Source organism: Anopheles darlingi, chromosome 2 (genome assembly GCF_943734745.1).
Source record: "Anopheles darlingi chromosome 2, idAnoDarlMG_H_01, whole genome shotgun sequence".
Classification (NCBI taxonomy): domain Eukaryota; kingdom Metazoa; phylum Arthropoda; class Insecta; order Diptera; family Culicidae; genus Anopheles; species Anopheles darlingi.
In genome coordinates this window covers 44,039,403-44,054,402 of record NC_064874.1, presented here as the reverse complement: position 1 = coordinate 44,054,402, position 15,000 = coordinate 44,039,403, and the positions used below count along the sequence as shown (strand labels likewise).

At 46.3% G+C, this 15,000-nt stretch overlaps 1 protein-coding gene across 5 annotated transcripts in view; it reads left to right on the top strand.

Annotated features, from left to right (window-relative positions):
* LOC125949228 (cadherin-87A) overlaps positions 1–15,000 on the top strand; it is a 137,298-nt gene that overhangs the window by 73,411 nt on the left and 48,887 nt on the right. For all 5 annotated transcript variants that reach the window (XM_049676046.1, XM_049676047.1, XM_049676048.1 and 2 more), the window contains one exon: positions 3,335–3,448. In XM_049676046.1, the coding sequence (XP_049532003.1) occupies positions 3,388–3,448 (61 nt within the window). In that variant the 5' untranslated portion in view covers positions 3,335–3,387. The remainder of the gene's footprint in view (positions 1–3,334; positions 3,449–15,000) is intronic.

The window sequence follows — 15,000 nt, the reverse complement described above, 5'->3', positions numbered from 1 at the left end:
GCCCATGGTGGCCGTGTTCTTGATAAGAACGCCGCCTCTGAAGAAGCAATCACTTCGTTTGGTAGAAAGCCGGCTTTTGGCATGAGCTAAGAGGAGTGAAAGAGAGAGAAAAAGAGAGAGAGGAATAGAGCAAAAGTGGAGATCGTGCGTGGTGCGTGATCAATTGATTTGCATACTTTACGATTGCGATAGAGCCATTCGATAGCCTGCGCGCGTGTGTGTGTGGTCCTTTCCGTCCAGCATCCTTTTGCAGCATGTTTTGCGCCATTAAAAACGTTCTGCCTAAACGCGCGTTGGCAGTGACCGACAGGACGATCAAATCGATTGGTTGGTGGTGGTCGTGGGGTGGTTTTACGACCATAAGGGCAGGGTGCGTAAACCAAGGACCAAGGCGTAACCGATGGCTGACGCGGGAACACGGCACGGTACCCTTTCTCTCGCGGTACCCTTTAACTGAGCTAGTCAAAAGTATTTTTTTATCAACGTGCGCACCCACACACACACGAGCGCGGTTGCGAGAATGGTTGGCTGCCATTGTACAGGTGATCGTTTTCATTCCAACACCCGCACGCACCCACCATTGAACAACCCCTTTTTATGAACCCCTCGTCTTGCATCGGACCGCCTTTACCTCCCCTCCCCTTGTATTATGGTCATCAATACGTCGCCTGTGTATGTGCGACAACGGCAGCGTCCTCGATTTAGTTTGGAAAAAAAATAACGGAAATCGGAGTCGGAGTTCGGTGCGGTCCGGTCTCCATTTTCCTCTTATCGCTTCATCCATTCCCTGCCCTCCACCCTCAAATGAAAGCTCTCATTTACCCTCATCAATTTTCGATTCTATTGTGATCGCGGGCTGCTAGCCGGACTAGGAGGGTCTTTGCTGGCTGCGTTGGCTGTTAAAAGTTGGAATTGTTGGTGATGCGATCAGTGGAGTGGTGCCGTTGGTGGCTAGTTTGGGGTAGTTCGGGGCCGGGGTAGCATTCAAGTGCCGATCGCTTGGTTGCTAGCGTAGTTTAATGTTCTTCTAAGCATCCAGCCCAGACGAACCCCTTCGAATGCCATTTAAACTCACACATACACGAGCGCTGGTGATTCGTTTGCAGTAAAGAAGCCTTTTTAAGTGTAGTTCTAACTTCACCTTTACGCGTTCAGTCCTGGCCGTTTTGGAATGTAATCTGTATCACGGATCGGCATGCAGTTGATTGGTTCAACTTTGAGGTTAAAGTATTTGCTGTTCATTTCTTCGATAGTACGTGGTGGTTACTTCACAACCTTCAGTGAACGATCAAACGGAAAGCAATCACATCGTCAACTTGCGTTATTGTTGATAGCGTTGGATAAGCAAAGCATGCATACTTTGTCGGATTCAAGGTACATTGCCATGATAGCAACTTTCACAGTAAAGAATCACATCGTCAACTTGCGTTATTGTTGATAGCGTTGGATAAGCAAAGCATGCATACTTTGTCGGATTCAAGGTACATTGCCATGATAGCAACTTTCACAGTAAAGAACCTTTCATGGGCTGTCATTAGGCGAGTTACGAAATTTTATTTACGTTGAAGGGCCACGATAGTAGCTATGTGTTGCAACTCTCAAAACCACATACCGATAACGCACCAGGGCGAGAACCTATACAACCGATTTTGGTCAATAAATTTTGGTCAATGAACCAGATTTATTTAGCTTATATAATGCCATTTATTGATAATTCATTCAGAATATAATATCGATCAAATGACCACCTTGATTCGACACAACAAAAAACGATCCTGTTTTAGCATTTTCCAAGTATTTGACAACATTTGAGAAGTAAAAGCAGCAAAATCCGATCTGAGAAGCTTTAAGTTCTGGAATAGTCTTCGATTTGCTGACTTACACCTTAATCTTCAAATAGGATCACAGAAAAAAGGCTGACGCTGTTAATTTCCGCAAACCAGAGGTCACTCATAAGCACGTACAGTTTTCACAGTTGAAGGATTATTGTCCATGTTCTGTAGTACAATTTCAGCCCGCTTTTTTGCGTGAATCTATAAAATGGCATAGACTGACGATTCAGAAATTGGCCAACTTGTCCAAATCGACTGAAAAATGACGAAGTTATGCCACACTCAAATAGGTTCTGTCAAGATGGCGCAACCTCTTCTTCTTGTTCTTCTTATCAATGAGGATTTACCCCAGTACGGCTATTGAATCCAGCTTCCTGAGTCTTTGCAAGCTGTTCTGAGGTTGTAGAACTCTTTTGTCTTCAGGACTGGCTACGAAACCCATATGTCCCGTTATATGAAAGGCGTATGTGTCGCTCATTTGGACAATTCTTAATAGCGTATTTCCAACCTAGAAATTCACCATAAAGAGAGTATCTTTTTGCACTTAACCGTGCCTGGCCACAGTAGCAACTTTATTTCAAACTCATTGTTTGAATTATGCGAGAGAGAAAAGAAAGATCGTTAAAGAGTCTTAGCTAGGAGAGGGGGTTCGAGTGTTGAACAGGAAAATGTAACAAAGAGAGTCGATCATCAACCTTTGAACGAAATAGACGCGATCGGAACAGAAACCTTTCCAATGACAGTATTACAAAAGAACCTCCGAAAGAACTTAAAACACAGATAAGTATTTCAAACACTCATTTTGACAGTTCTTAACGTAAAGTAGCTATCGAGGTACCTTTAGGTAATTCCTAGCACCTTAATCGAAATAAGAGGAAAGCCGAATGTCTCAAGTGTCCTCAAGTATTGGTCAACCCGAAACGGTCGAAAATGTTTCGAAAAGCCCTAGGCATTCCGTTGTATTGGTGGCTGGCAAAAAAAAAAACAGGTGTTGACTTAGCTCTCATGTGCACGCGTTACCCCGAACGGGGAATGAGACTAAATATTGAAAAACTTTCGCTTCGCATCGCTTCCACCTCACCCACCCCAGCACCGGTGACAATCGGCCTTCCGGTTCGTGTTCCTACCAGGGTCCGGTAGTCGTACGTTTTGCACGAGTTCCTCCCACCACCTACCACCCCACACAGGAAACAGCTTGTTCTGACACATATGACATCAATATACGAAATTGGAGTACAGTGGTCAAGTCGTCGCATGCGTCGTCGTCGTCGTCGTCAACCTTATATAAGACCCGTCATCCCGTCCCCCCCCCCCCCCATGAGGACCAACGACCGTCACCGGGTCCTGGCGACACGGACGAACGATTTGGGATGCCCATAAGGGATGCCAAAAAAAGGGAGGGGGAAAGGGTTACACCCCCACGCACCCCCCCCACTACCAAACACAACTTACACTAATCCTTTACTTTCTTGTGTTCTCTCTTCCTCCGTCTCTTCTTGCAGGAAATCCGTATTGTCCGGGGGGCTACCGGGAACCCCGGGAGGGCGGGAGAACGATGTTGCCCCGATGGAAAGTCGTCGTATCACTCGTTACGATTGGTCTTCTGCTCGAACCATGTAAGTAATAAATTCTTCCTCCACTCGAGTCCGGTTGTCGCGCTCGGCGAGTCCCTGACGCTCGGCGAGGTCAGTCGAGGAGTCGAGATTGCGAACCGAATACCGAATGAACGTCAGACGGAGTCATTCACCATCGTCGTCGTCAGGCACCCCACCCCGGGGGTGGATGGCCACAACGGAGAGGCCACAGACACACACACACACAACAATATTAGCGAAGCTCGTCTTGGCTGCGGCCCCGAAATGTGACAACCAACGGACCCTGAAGCCTGAAAGACGCCGAGAAGTCAAGGCCCAGGTAGTTGGTCCGTTTTGGGCAAATAAAGTGACAGGTTTATTATTGCCATTGTTGCCGACAAAAGCATTGCGCGTACACCCGGGGCCGGGCCAGCACAGGCCAGACCAGGCCAGACCACCGGGGCTTAACTTTTCGGCGTGACAAGTGCCGTACTGGTTTGCGACTCACCAGGCAGCTGTCTCGTGGCTCCTGTTGGTGGTGGGGAAACCACCGACGTGCCAAGTGTCACGAGTCCCTGGGACAAGGTACCGGAACTGACACTCGCACCGCACCGCGCCGCACCGCAAGATGCTCGATGCTGCCGTTGACTTACCGTACGTACGTGGCACGTCGTGGCAGGCCGGGCGGCGGGCAAAAACTAGTGTTTATTTGTCTGTTATGCTTTCCCAGCCAGCCTGCCGGGTGGTGTCCATCACAGGCCAGACCAAACCCGGCCGCAAAACCGTTGCTTCGGTGCGTTTGGCACTGCGGTGACGTGTTTGGTGTTCGGTTGTGGTTTCATTTTATTGTATGGCCTACTACGGTTCCAGCAACTGCTGCTCCTCGTGCAGTGATCGGGAGCCAAAGGATCAGACGGTCTGCCAGTGTTCGGTCGTTGCCGTCGTAGGTCGGTTCCTAGAAGGACCTGTTAAGCGCAAGAAAAGGTGCATGTCATTCACAATCTTGAATTATTTACTTTTGCCATTCACCTTCCCTGTGGAGTGCGGTGCGGTGTGTTGCGTTGCGTTGCGGTGGGATGCGTATCACCTGAGGCGTCCTTCGTCGGTTGGTCGGTGTTCGTGGTGTAACGCACAATCACACGTAGCGCGCTCGACACAGCGATAACTGCGTGATGCCGTCATTGTCGTGTCTCTTCCCCGGGGTTGTCGCCGTCATGTCGTGCGCTTTCGCACTCGGCCATGAAGCCACGAAGACCCCCCGGCGTGGTGGGTGGGGAGGTCGAGGATGTTGATTTGTGTTGTTTGCCGGGGTTTTTGGCTGGTGCCCGGCTAGTTGGTTGGTTGGTTGGATGGGAGAATTTTTCGCCTTACGCCGCCCTGGAGGAAATTGAGGTGTACACAGCGTGATTAGCTGAAGAGATTTCCAACCAGCCTCTCGTCGGTGTTGAACCATAAATCCGAAGCTTGAAATCCCCTTCCCCCCATGGGCGTGGAAATCGAAATCGTTTGCGACAGAAACAGTGGCCAGTCGAGTGTTCGGAGCTTGAGAGCATTCGAACATTGACTGTGCGAACAAACACTTGAAAATATTCTTTCTTCACATCTTCGTACGTTCGATACGACGTAGAAGTGAGTTACATTCGCTTCGCACACCTTCTTGTAAGAAGTGCCATTTTGATGTTTGTATCTTGGGCGCAACATAAGCGCATAAGTGAGTTTCCTCGCAACCTTTCCAGATTCCAGGCATTTGATGTGCTTTTGTCGGGATATATGTAGCTTCTTCCGAACACCTGTTTTCTATTTATGATCAGCAATTGGAAACAAATCTCACAATATTCGATTATTTATTTTTATGCTGATGGACAATAGCGGTCACTTCAGGGGGCCAGGTTTGCGCGGGCCTCCTAGGACGTAGAAAAGTATTACTTTAGGTGTGCTTTTCTTCGTTTTGTTGTAATTTTTCCCAAACCACGCAGGAACTCTCATTAAACCAACAAGTGCAGAAAGTGGACACGCTTTTCGAAAATCACGGCTGTAATCTATGAGCCCAGTAGAAACATGTTGATAAAATCCCTATTAATCGATGTAAACAATCAGGAATTCTTAGATGCTTTGGGCAAAACTTTTATTTCGTTCGTTTTATATAGTTTCTTTTAAATCAAAATCTGTATCAAAAAGTTAACATACCAGCGCAATAATGCATTTTTATACTTCAGAAAGAAGATCATTGTTTGGATTAAAGATCAGAAAATGGATTGATTGGCTATATCTGCTCACAGTATAGCATAAAATCCGTTGAAAACCATTTTAAGAGATCGAATTTGTGAATAGGGCGCTGGGGTGTTAGTAGTGTTTTATCTACTAGTGTTTAACAACTTACTGTTAAAGTAGAAAATAACAACTAAAAGTCTCGATTTGTAATCTTGATCCTTGAAGATTATCTGGAACAAATTGATAGGGGCCTAATAGTAACTGGATAAAGTCTATATAGACACATAGAAAGTCATCAATTCATAAGCATTATTCAGTGCAGATATTTGTTGTATTAATGTCTTTCAAATACTGCACAAACTATGGTACAAATGGTACAAAAAATTGAGAAGATAAACCATTTTCTTAACAAATCTTCAACTTGGGTCAAGATATTGATTGCAACTCACATCTTGATGGCAAATTGTTTTGCCCAATTCAATTTCATTCGTCTCAGGTTTGCTATTTCGTAAATTAAATAATGGAGAGATAAAAATTTAAATATCACGTTAACATTTTTGTCATTCAGAAAATGGGCGTTTAAATGAAATTACATTTCGAGCACCTCGATGATTTTCTTGCTCAGCAGAATCGCCCAAATGTGTCCACAATTGGAGGAATTACACGCTAATTTCAATACACTGGGTCGGCAGAAATCAAAAAAGCACAACACAAACAAGCCAACGTTATTTAAACAGCTTAAGGACCCTCAACCACAATTGTGTCATGCGATAAATCATGGTGTATGGACCATCGTACAAAGAAATGCCAAATGACCAACATCCTAACCACAGCAAGTGATGATACCTGGTATCTGGTGACGGAAGCTGTGGGTTTCATAGAATATCTCAGTTGTTGAGAAAAAAGCAAATCAATATTGGTCATCAGTAAAACAGCATGATTTGAAGGAATGGAAAAGAGAAGTCATATGTCCGTATGGATTCAGTTGAATTGCACAATGCTTTCTCTATCCACAGCGAATTCATTCCCGTTCTTTCCACCAACACCAGCAACTCCGCTTCACATATGGCGTCAGGGCCATACGATAGGTAATGTATCTTCGCGTGGTGGTCGTGGGTTAAAAAGCTAAAATAGAAGGCCAATTGCGGACGTCGCAGGAAAACGGGTAGCCTTTTCATTCATCCGCAACCTACCGAACAGAACTCGCGATGAGCGCACACGTCCGTGTATACGGCACCTTTATGAAAATGATACGCCGCCATCACCACCGCCTCCGAACCGCCGTGAAACCGGGCACCCCGGGCAGAACAACGGCTGAAGATTTGACGTAAATCGTGGAAAGTCGTGTGAATTGTATATTCCGCCGCGTGAGAAGGGCCTTCGGTTCGGTTGGCTGGCGCTCGTCGGCAAATCCAATTTGTGAAAAAGTTGCTCGCCGCAACCGACGCCCGCCTCCAACAAGATCCTTGTTATACACCAAGGACATTCGCCAGAAGGCGGCCTCGACTCCCATCGGGCACCATGTATCTTCTTGAAAATGGTTCTGATCCGAGATTCCTCCTTCACCACCACCACCACCAAGCGATCCACACCTCCTTCGCCTCCTCATAGGGGATCTCACATCCAACGCTCTAGCGCACCGAAGACGTGCGTGACGCGTGGTGGCGTCACTGTTCTCACACACACGCACACACATCTCACTCTCACGCAGCCTACGACATGTTGTCTTCTTTTCCAGTACCCGCCCCTTACCACACCAACCACCAACCAACCCAAAAACCACGTACGCTCACAAGCAGACAAACGGACGAGACATACATTGGGACGACGGACGAGTGACAAGACATTTTCTGGCAAAACTCTGGCACAACATAAATTGGATAATTCCGGTTGAACCGTTGCGCTACTCCTTCGCCTTACGCCGCTACTCCTTCGGACTCCCGGGCACTGTGCACTGTCGGGGTCGTCTTTCAATTTTGTAAATTCAATTTGCCTTCATTTGCCAAATTAATACTTACACAAGCGGGGGTTTAATTTGGGTAAAAATGGTCCTCGTGTTGGCCAGGTTGCATCGCGGTTTTATGGACGGTTGCTCGGTTGACAAGCTCACTATTGCTGGTGCGGCTGCTTGCTTCGCGGACGGACGCTGGCCGGGCTCTAACATCCTCCCGAAAAGTTGGTCCTCGGAAAAAACACCAAAACTTTCACGCTTGATGGACGGCTGCAACTGCACCGCGCACCAGCCGCACCTTTTTTCTGTTCCTGTGCTCTGCTAGGATGTGTGTAACTTTTGCTTTGGGTTGGGATGGTCGCTTAATTAAAGTGATTTCACAGTGTGTTTAATCACGGAGCATCGCATGGGAGAGAGTATTATGTGCATTTTAAGCTCGATCTCGTCATCGCCAATGAACTGCATAAAGCTTTAAACGAACGCCGCGCGTTCGCGTTCGACTGCAGAAAACATGTCGCTACCGCAAGAGCTATTGAAAGTGGTCCCAAAATGGAATCCAAAAAACCCCCAAAAAAAAGATAGTGTGTGACGATGGTATTCGATGTCATTTATTTGCTATCAGTTCCACCGAACAATTGCTGGCACGATTGCTTTTATCATGTAAAAACATCAGCAAACTCTCTGCCATATTTCCGCTTTCGCTTCTTCTTTTTGCTTCGGTGTTTTTGCACCAACAATTCGGACACTGACGTATGGTCCTCGTGCCACCTCCTAGAGTCCTAGAGTCCGAGAAAGTGAACGTCACAAGTACGGCAGCAACAGCAACCTCATCATCATGTGTGGTAACGACGAGAGAGTGACGATGATCACCAACATTACGATGATGCACGGTCCACTGGGGGCTGTACAATGGTTGGTACCGTTGTTTTCCTCTCGATTCCCGGGCAAAGCGGCGGTTGTGGTCGACGGTCGTTTGTCGGCTTGTCCTTTGTATTTGCTCGCTGTGTGTGTGTCTGTGCGCGCGCGTCCTTGCTCTGTGCTTTATGTGCTGCGGACACCGGAAAATGAGCATTTATTTGGCCAGTGCACAGACACTCGTGTCTCTTATCGCTACGATCGCACATCGACACTTACTCTGCGATGCGTTGTTTCTGGTCTTTTGTTCGGCAATGTGGAGAGTTTCAATTGAGAACGCAATCACTGGGGTTTGTTTTTTTTTATGATCATAATCATTCACTGTTTCATATTTAAATCATTTCAATTTCGATATGAAACAGACTTTGGAGCTTCTCTACCATACATGCAATAATAACTCTGGGTTGAAAAAAGACTTTTACCAGTATCGGTATTGTGTAATAATGGTTGTACAAAAAAAGCAATATTTTGGTGATTTTAGTATATTTAATATCAAACATGCAGCTAATTGAAATAACGGACGCAAAAAGGATTGAAATAACGAACGATCCGGTGCATCCAATCGCGACTACCCACGCACACATGAGACCGGAACAATAGTGTGCCACTTTAGTGTCATCCCGTTGCCCTTTTGTTAATTAAGTCACAGTGTGCAAATGTTAAGGGCGGATGCGCAGCTTATGAAATATGACAGAGCATTCCAAAGAAAAACCATATGTTATAGCAAGAGGCGCGCTGCTTCCCATACGCTACGCTCCGCTCGGTGCCAAACAATGCAAACAATAAAACTGACACAAATTGCAGAATTAAATTTAATTAAAACCCGCATCCAGCCCACCATGCACGTCCGTGCCGGCATGAGAAATGGGAGTAGTTTTACGCAACACTACTACATCATACGAGCTAGGACTCGCCACCACCACCACCACCACGCAGGCACCAGAGGCACGCCGAGAACTTTCGCCGTCAACGGCCGCAGATGCGAGAGTCCAAATAATACACTTTCCCGGAAGCAACGATGCATTTTCGGTCCGAAAACCACCATACCGAGGACGGTGCGCCCGCTAGTGTTGCGGGTGCAAATGGTCATTGTAACTCTCTCTCTCCTTGCCTTTCTCCGGTTCCGCCCGTTCTTTCTCCTCTTCTTTCATCGCGAATTGGGTTTTTCGCTGGAAGGATACGTTCGTATGGTAACGTCCAATGATCACCAGAACAATGGTGGTTCGCGAGAGCTTTCCAAGTGGTGCAGCTGGTCATCAAACCGCAATGGATGGTGCGTACTAGCCTGACCAGCACGGCAGGAGCTTTGTAACGAGTATTTTCCCCTGTATTCATTTCAATTTTATTGTTTCAACTAACCATTGCCATTGAAAAGTGGAGCATTCGGTCTTAAATACGATTAACAAGCTCGGAAAGAAAGGGTTTCAGTTTTAGAGAACCTCTCTTTTATAACTATTGCAACGCTTTCATTTATGTATAAAAAATTAACATTGTGGCTACCTGCAACAATTTATTGCTATTGATTTACATATTATCGAAAATACTAGAGCACACCTGCCTATTGAATTTGTGTTTATGATTAATATCTCTCAACATACTTCCATTCCAAAAGAAAGGTTAGCAACTGGTTAGCATACTGATAGAGAACAGCATCCACAGAACTCACCCAAACTACTGACCGCACAGAAAACCAAGAACCTCAAACGGACTCCAAGGGATCGTAAGATGCACCACCAGTGCACACTGTGCACACAGTGGCGTCAGCTGCAGGAGGAGCGAAACCCAGGAGCAAGTTTGGTCGCTTATTTATTCTTGTTCAATCTTGTTCCCTACCTCCGCTTGGTTGCTGGTTGGCAAAGGACCTTTGTGTGCCTGCGGCAGTCCGCTCGTTGTATGTTATAAACCACACCGAGCATGCTGTTAAAGTTGTGCCACAGTTTAAGAAAGAGCGCACTCGCACACACCCGGCCGCTCGCCCACCTACCCGGCCGCGCATAAGAAGGCAGCAAATGTTCAGATTCTAATTTCCTGTCCTTCCGCAGCAGACATCGATGTCGATGATGAATCGACCACGGGATACGACGGGAATCGATTCTTTGAACTCTTCGGAAACTTTCTTCCGTCCTTTACATATCGAACGGTTATCAATCGATCGGATGGATGGATTCCGGAACCGTCGCGTTGGCGTTTTCCATTGCAATTGCCGAGCAGAAATGCCGAACGAAGACCCCGATGCACCGTTATTGTGTCCGCCAATTCTGACCGATCGACTTTGAAGGGAATTATTGGAATGTAGCATTTCCATGGAAAAAGCGATAAGCAAAGTTCAAATGCGAAACGATTTTTCCTGCACCCTTCCCTCAATTGCCTTCGATTTTCTCATTTTGTTTCTTTCCACAAAAAACACTCCCACAACGATGATGGTCACAACAAGAAGCCGTTTTATTACTGATTCACCGATCGTATAATCTGAAACCCATAAATAATGTTCATCAATATTCAGCAGCAGCTATGGTCTGGACAAAACAACCGACCAATACCGTTCCATATGGTGTACGCCTCTCTCGCAAGACTATAACCGTAACTTTAGCAAAGTGCTACCATTCGTGGATGTCTGGATGTCGTGTTCGGACAGTGCCAGCTTCTCTTACTTTATCATCAGTGAGTAAAAGATTTTGCTCACTCACTACCTTCCCATTTAGCAGAGAGCAATGGTGCTAACTTGCCTTCGATGGTGTTGTAGAGTTTAATTGAGTTTATTTTTCAAGAAAAATACAAACGCAGAAACACATCATTAGCGCCACGCGTAGCAATGGAGGTAAGCGGTGCGTGACATGGCATTCATCCCGGGCAACCAAGCCATCCCCCTCAAACCCTTGGCCCAGACTCCCAGTCCTGGTTAATGGTTACGCCACGTCTGGCGTAGCAAACGCCGCACTCGCAGCAGAAAGACAAACATTCCCAAAAACAAAACATCACACATCCTGTCGCCCAAATGTTCGGAATCCGGGTGAAGATGCCGGGGAACAGAAGAAGAAATGAAACATCTCGTCTCACTGTTCCAATCAGTCCGTGCGTGCGGTACGTTTTGTCGAACGAATGCCACGGTGAAAGACGGTACTTAAGGTGCCCAGGATACGTCTCGATGTGACTCGTGCAAAACGTGAGCAGACACATGGGGAAAGCAAGCAGAGCAACAGAGCTTTTCGCGTTATTTTCGCCCTCACGTTTTCCCGTACAAAGGCATATTGTAGGCAGAAGACATAACTTATCGATTGGTTAGAGGCGCTCGATGTAGAATCCGGCCCTTCTCCGGCCTCCTGGTATTGGAAGAAGATTAAATCAGGAAATCGAATATACAGCCATGTCGCTAAAGCTACGCAGTGTGTGTGCATGTTTGTGCGTAGAGAGAAAGAGCTTCTGTACCTTGATGTTCGATGTTCTGTTCGACAAAACATAAACGATTCCTCCTGGTGGTCCTTCCATTATTGACAAAAGAAGAAAAAAATGTCGGTTAACATTCAATAACCTAATAGCTGGTGATTTATTCTGCAAAATAAATGATGCAATCCTCTCCCGCTTATATTGGGCGCTCTCTTCCCCGCCCCCATTTTTCTCTCGGTCGAACAAAATGGCGGATCGCGACAGTGAATCGATGTGACAACCGTTTGTGATTAACTGTGAGTTCTCCCCATCCTCACCAGCATCGCCGAAATGCTGGATGCGAATGTCAAAAGTTCAGGATTAATCAGCTAAAAGCAACGGTACAGCGCGGAGTATCGAAGTGTTGGACCCCGATCTGGGTTTTGCCCTCGGACTGCGCACCAAATGGGACCTATGGGATGGAATGGGGGAGGCAGCAGCTGTGTCGGATTCACATTCAATTATCACTCGGGCCGTAAATTGAGGTGACGTTTTGTTTTTACGACAAAACCCTCACCTTTCACACACACACACACACACACACACACACACACACACACACACACACACACACACACGCACCAGTGTGTAGGTGATAAAGTTTTTGGGCGACCTTTCGCGTTATGCCAAGGTGTGTCCATGGTTCGAAGCCCTTGCTCCGATGCTGGCCAGCGTCTGGTGAACGATACGATCGATGGGAAACCGAAACCTCCGGACTGATTGGTTTTTTTTTTGCTTCGATCAGTTTGATGACTGGCCAAGAGAGAGAGAGAGAGAGAGCGAGCAGAGAGACCAAAGGTAACGGATCATGAATTCCTAAGCTCCATTGAATGAAGGGCCAAAAAGGGAAAAGTAATAACGCGCTGTTTGAACATCAACCAGCCAGACTGGCTCCTCCTTGCCGAAAGGAACCGGAAGGACGCCAGCTAATGTCAAATAATGTCACGGGCAGCTCCCGCAATCTGTCGCCGATCGCACATGTTACTTTCGGGTAGTAAACTTTCATCATTAAACAGCGCCCGTGGTGATCTTGCACCGGAGGACGAAGCCGCATTGTTTGGGTTTTTCGGATGTCGACAGAGAGAGAAAAAGAGAGAGGAAGAGAGTGTCCTTGGTTTTTGCTTTTGTTATCCTGTCGTAAATTTGTTAACAAACGAACGGCACAGGTGTTTGAGTGCCGCCATAAACGCATCGCTCGTTTATTAGCGGCATTACGGTAGTGTAATAGTTTATGGCGTTATGATGCGGGGCCCTCAACATATCTGGCGGGTCGTTTGGTATTTTCGGTGGCATCATTATCATTTCCGTTTTTTCTTGTTGTTGTAGCATACATAAGTATGTGTTATTAAGTACACATTTCACCTGCGTTGCTCGCATTAGCATGCCAATGGTGTGGAAAATGGGTATTTCTGGCATTATTTAACACAATTTTATATGTCCATTGATGTACACAGTTGTTATCTGTGAGTTTTAAAACCATTTACATTTCAATCATGCTCGAAAGAATCTAACAGAAGTAAACAAAGACCCTTGAAACACCTGAAATACATGAATGGTGAACACTTTCACATGGCCGCGGCGTGAAGCATAGTTCTTACAATCCAGCATAAAATTCAAAACGTGAGAATTAACATTCACTTCCACCATGTTTGCGTAGCTGTGGAGCTCCTTAACCGGCATTGAACAAATCCAAAAATTCATTAGCATTTAAGTGTTGTTCGAATATGAGCACGTGAGTTAGATATCAATTCGGTAGAATTCATCACAAATAAATAAATTGGAATCAATTATTCAAATATTAATAAATTCCTTTGCAAAAATTTTAAAATAGCAAGCAAAATAGATTGTACTAACAAAAACTTTCCCCTGCATTTATTTGTTTTTTAAGTTTATAAAGAAATGCTCAAAAATACATTTTATTTGGGGATCTCCAAATCTTTCCAAGCCTAAAGCTCAAAGGCTCGATTCGCTTGATGGCAATTCAATTTTCGCAAAGAACAAAACTCTCGTCAACCCCCAAAAAAGAAAAGGAAAGTATAGTAGTGAACGTGAAAGTTTTCTCGTTAAAACTCACACCGCGGTTAAAACACAGCCTTACAATCAACGCTACCGAAAGCCACAAATAAGAGGCTTTTTTCATTCCTACATACAATGTAAGCAGGTGGCATATCCGCACATGGCCCGACCGTGCACTCTCAGAACGCAACACCACGCCAAGGAGTAGCTTTGAACTTGTATTTTCTTTAATATCCGTATTTTCCTCCCCTCTTGGCATAGCTAGCTTACTCACCGCCGGCCCGAGCGTTCGATACAAGTTTCGTTGCTTGCGCCGCGAAGTTTACCGCGCGCTTTCATTGAACTCTTCAAAGGAACTGACTGGCCCGACGGGTGGCCTAGGCTCGGTAAAGGGGCGGCAAAATTTCCATCATCAAACCTCTCACAAAATGGAAAGTTTGCCATTCAATTTGCCGTTTAGCGGCCTTTTGTAGCAAAACGTTTCCCCTGCTTATGCTGGGTAGAAGAAACGGCGTGGATCAAGCGGCGGGGAAGGGGAGCAAAGGTGGTAAGGGGGGTGGGGCTGAAGATTTTTCCAAGCACCAAACATCACTACTCACCTGCTGGAACCGAGCAGGAACCGGTACGGCGCAATACGGCTGAATAAGCCGTTTTTCGTTGGATCGCTCCTTCACGTCGTTTGCCTCTCAAACCGGGACCGGGACCGTGACCGGCTGTCGAGTCGGATAGGGGAAAGGATCAGGAACGGTCACGGAAGTGAAAAATTCCTTCGCATAAATTGTACGCTATGCGAATTATGGGCGTCTTTCGCCCTCGCTCGTTCTTCTATTTTTTTCATTCTCCGCTCCGTTTTCCTTATCCTGCCTCTCTCACATATGACTATGTATGTTCGTAATGGGCACACTTAAGGAGGGGCTGGTGGTAGCGGAGAGGAGGTGACGCAAGCAGAAGTGCCTCGCATTGAACCGGCACCATGCCTCGTGCCTTTTTGGTGCTGTTGGTGCTGGTGCTGATGCTGGTGGTATAACATGGTGAAGTACTACTTGAGCGTTTTCTTCCTCCCTTTCCTGCTGCTCTG